This window comes from Microtus ochrogaster, linkage group LG8 (assembly GCF_000317375.1).
Source record: "Microtus ochrogaster isolate Prairie Vole_2 linkage group LG8, MicOch1.0, whole genome shotgun sequence".
Classification (NCBI taxonomy): domain Eukaryota; kingdom Metazoa; phylum Chordata; class Mammalia; order Rodentia; family Cricetidae; genus Microtus; species Microtus ochrogaster.
In genome coordinates, this window is record NC_022033.1 from 9831934 (window position 1) to 9835555 (window position 3622).

At 50.0% G+C, this 3622-nt stretch overlaps 1 protein-coding gene across 3 annotated transcripts in view; it reads left to right on the forward strand.

The window, feature by feature from the left end:
• Atp9a (ATPase phospholipid transporting 9A (putative)) overlaps positions 1–3622 on the forward strand; it is a 97136-nt gene that overhangs the window by 25896 nt on the left and 67618 nt on the right. For 2 of the 3 annotated variants that reach the window (XM_005362835.2, XM_005362836.3), the window contains exon 2: positions 3081–3225. In XM_005362835.2, the coding sequence (XP_005362892.1) occupies positions 3081–3225 (145 nt within the window). Of the gene's footprint in view, positions 1–1611; positions 1740–3080; positions 3226–3622 lie in introns of those variants that run through there. The other variant, XM_013352176.2, reaches the window with a different exon arrangement.

Here is a 3622-nt window from a genome sequence, read left to right on the forward strand (position 1 = left end):
TGTGCCACCACCGCCCATAACTCCAAATTCTTAAGCATGACAGGACTTCTCTTTAACAAAGGCCAGCTGGAATCAGAGATGGGAGCCCAAAGCCACACCATTATTGTCTACCTGGGCTGGAGTTGGCACTTGGGTGTGTTTGCCTTGAAACCTTACTCCGCCCACAGGACCCAGGCGCTGTGGAATTGTGTCTATCCTTCAGCTTCTTGTTCTTTTTGTTGTTGTTTTTGTTTTTTTCTGAGACAGGGTTTCTCTGTAGCTTTGGAACCTGTCCTGGAACTCCCTTTGTAGACCAACCAGGCTGACCTCAAACTCACAGAGATCCACCTGTCTTTGTTTCCCAACTGCTGGGATTAAAGCCATGTGCTATCACCACCTGGCCAGCTTCTCATTCTTAAAAGGCTCCCATCTGCTAGTCTATCTAGAATGTGGGATAGAAGGTTTTGTTTGTTATTATTTATTTATTTATTTTTGCCTGGTGGTAGTGGTCCTTGCCTTTAATTCCAGCACTCAGGAGGCGAGGGCAGGCAGATCCCTGAGTTCAAGGCCAGCCTGGTCTGCAAACTGAGTTCCAGAACAGCCAGGACTGTTAAACAGAGAAACCCTGTCTTGAAAAAAATTTTTGTTGTGGTTGTGGTTGTGTCAGGTGGCTTTCCCTTGGGTTTAAAGAGCACCCCAGCAGGGCTGGGATGTAGCATTGTCCAGGGAGTTCTTGTGTAGCCATGAGGCCCCACATTGGATCGGCAGTACAACATAGACTGGGGGTGGTGGCACACGTTAATTATCTCAAGGACTTGGAAGACGGAGGCAGGAGGATCAGAAGCTTATTGTCATTCTCAGTTATGTAGTGAGTGTGAAGCCATCGTCGGATGCATGAAACCCTGTCACAAATGAATTAACAAGAACAAAAGCGAAGTGTGGGCTGAGGCAGGAGGGTCATGAGTTCAGGTCAAGCCTGGGCAACAAAACAGATCATGAGTCCAGCACACATACACAAACCAAGGAAAACAGAAACAGAGCCACAGGTATTTTCTGCTGACTTATCTGTTTATTTTATTATTTGTTTGTATGAGTGTGGCCTGAATGTAGAGGTCTGAGGGCAGCTCTCAGGAGGAAGCTCGCCGTGGGCTCTCGGAACTGAACTGAGGTCGTTGTGTAGAAAATGCTTTTGCTCTCTTAGGCGCCTCTCCAGCTCTTACATACGATATGAAGGATTGTGGGAGAGGGAGAATTACCAGGAATTCTACATGTGAAGTAGTCTGCTGCCTGTGAGCGGAATCTCCTCCCTCCCCAGTCCGTCCGGCTCTCCCTAGTCTCCTCTTGCCTTGTTTTTAGCACTCAGATCATGCTCGTGCCCCCTCATGGCCAGCGCGGTGACTGTCCCTGCAAGCAGGCTAGGGTGTGAAGAATGTGGAGTCCCCAGGGCTTCTTGTATGGCTTCTGGCCCTAGAACAACCTAGTGGCTTGCTTCAGTTACTGGCTGTGGCACCTGTCTGTATCCCAGCATGCTCCACCCAGCTGAGTTTACTGGAATGAGGATGCTATTTTTAAGAAAGAGCATTGTGTTTCATCATGGAAATTTTGAGCTTCTTCTGAGTAGGCAGCTGGCCGGCTGGCTCTGCTTTGGGGTCCTGCTACACATGGACCCCATGGGCTTAGCTCTGACCCCTGAGCATCCCACTCACACCCGACCTGCAGGAGGAAGGGGAAAAGGAGGGTCCGCGGCGGACCGGCATCATGTGAGTCACGGCAGCTGTATCTGGCTGGTTTCACTTTGTTTGGTGATATCGCAGGGGCTGGCAGTCTGGGAATTTCCTCCTCCCAGCCTGTGCATACAGGAGTGTGGAGTGAGCATCCCAAGCGTGGATGTGGGGCTTTCACTGTAGCCTTAGGGGGCTCGTGATGGTCAGGTCCCCTGTTTATAAGCTCTCGTGAAGTGGCTTCTCACAGTGGCTTTACTGGGCTGGTGGTAGAGCCCCATGTGTTCCTTTGCTTGTGACTGGGAGCCAGGATCAGGGTGCTGGAGGGTTGGTGCCGATGACCAGTGCTTAGGGAAGATCTGGGCAGGGAGTGGCTTCTCTGGTCCTTGCTCTTGCAGCTGGCCACTGGCCCATCTCCAGGTTCTCTAGGTACACAGACATGGCCTTTCCGCCTTGTGCCTTTAATGTTTACTAAAAAGAGAATAATTGGCATGGGGAGAAGATCCCCACTGTTCTTTATGTAATAGTCTTGATAGAGCAGGGACCCTCACAGGTCAAGATCAGAGCTGGCTGTTGCTCATTATCTTGGCTTATGGTCTTCATTCTGCACCCCCTGTTCCCATCTGTAAAATGTACAAAAAAACATTCTTCCTGAAGTATATAAAGTTTCTTAGCTTAAATTTTTTTTAATTTTTCAATGAATGTTTTTTTTGAAATAATTTTGGGTTTTGGGATTGCATTAATTATGTTTCTGGATGGTGTGATTAAATACCTCACGAAACTGCTTCACCAGGAAGACTTTGTGTTCAGCTTATAGTCCATCAAGGTGGGGAAGCCATCGCCACCAGCGTGAGGCAGCAGGTCACACTGTGTCCACAGTTAGGACGCAGAGACCAGCGAGTGCTGGTGTTTGCAGGATCTCTCCTTTCTGTTCAGTTTGGGAACCTGAGTGTCCCCATGCCACTCTTGGGGCTGCCCACATTTCGGGTGGTTCTTCCCACTTTCATTCACCCCATCTAGAATCTCTCTCATGGACACACCCAGGGGCTTGTTTCTGTGGGGATCCTGAATCTTCCCCAGTAACTGTCACAGGGATACAGCACTTTCTCTTTGGACCACTGCATCTTAGGTCACTGGAGGTTGGTTGTTATCCCAGGTTGGGTGGCTGCAGCCCTGCCCTGGCCAGGACCCGGCAAGTAGAACGGGTGTGGGTGTGGCTGTGATGTGGATGTGGGCCTTGGTGTGACTCTCACGGGCGTGCGGGTGTGCGTAGGCAGGACTTAGATGTGTGGGTAGATTTGAGTATGGCCTTGATAACATGGGCGTGGCCTTGATAGAATGTTGGCGCAGCCCTGATTTTGTGGACTTTCTTTCCTGTAGGTGCTGTGAGTGGCTGAGATGCTGCGGTGGAGGGGAGCCCAGGCCCCGTACTGTCTGGTTGGGACACCCCGAGAAGAGGGACCAGCGATACCCTCGAAATGTCATCAACAACCAGAAGTACAACTTCTTCACCTTTCTTCCCGGGGTATGTGCAGCCGCGATTTTCTTTCCCCACCGTGAGTTTGGGCCGTGGTTCTAGCCTTAGCAGACCATGGCTTCTGTGGTAGATTGTGAACTTTTCTCTCTGCTGCCTTTACCACTGACCCTTTATCTTCTATGGCCGAGAGGACTGCTCTTGCAGGGATGTCCGCCGTCTTCCTGACCATGCTGTTCCCTGTTTGTTAGAATAACTTCTTGTTTATTGGTTATTTTGGAAACTTAACATTATAGTCAAAATGCCAAAACAGTGACATTCAATGGTGCTTAAATTGTTAGCCTGTGCCACCACAGTGTAGGGGACTGAGTCCCAGGTATTGGGCTCAGGATGTCACTGCAGTGTAGGGGACTGAGTCCCAGGTATTGGGCTCAGGATGTCACTGCAG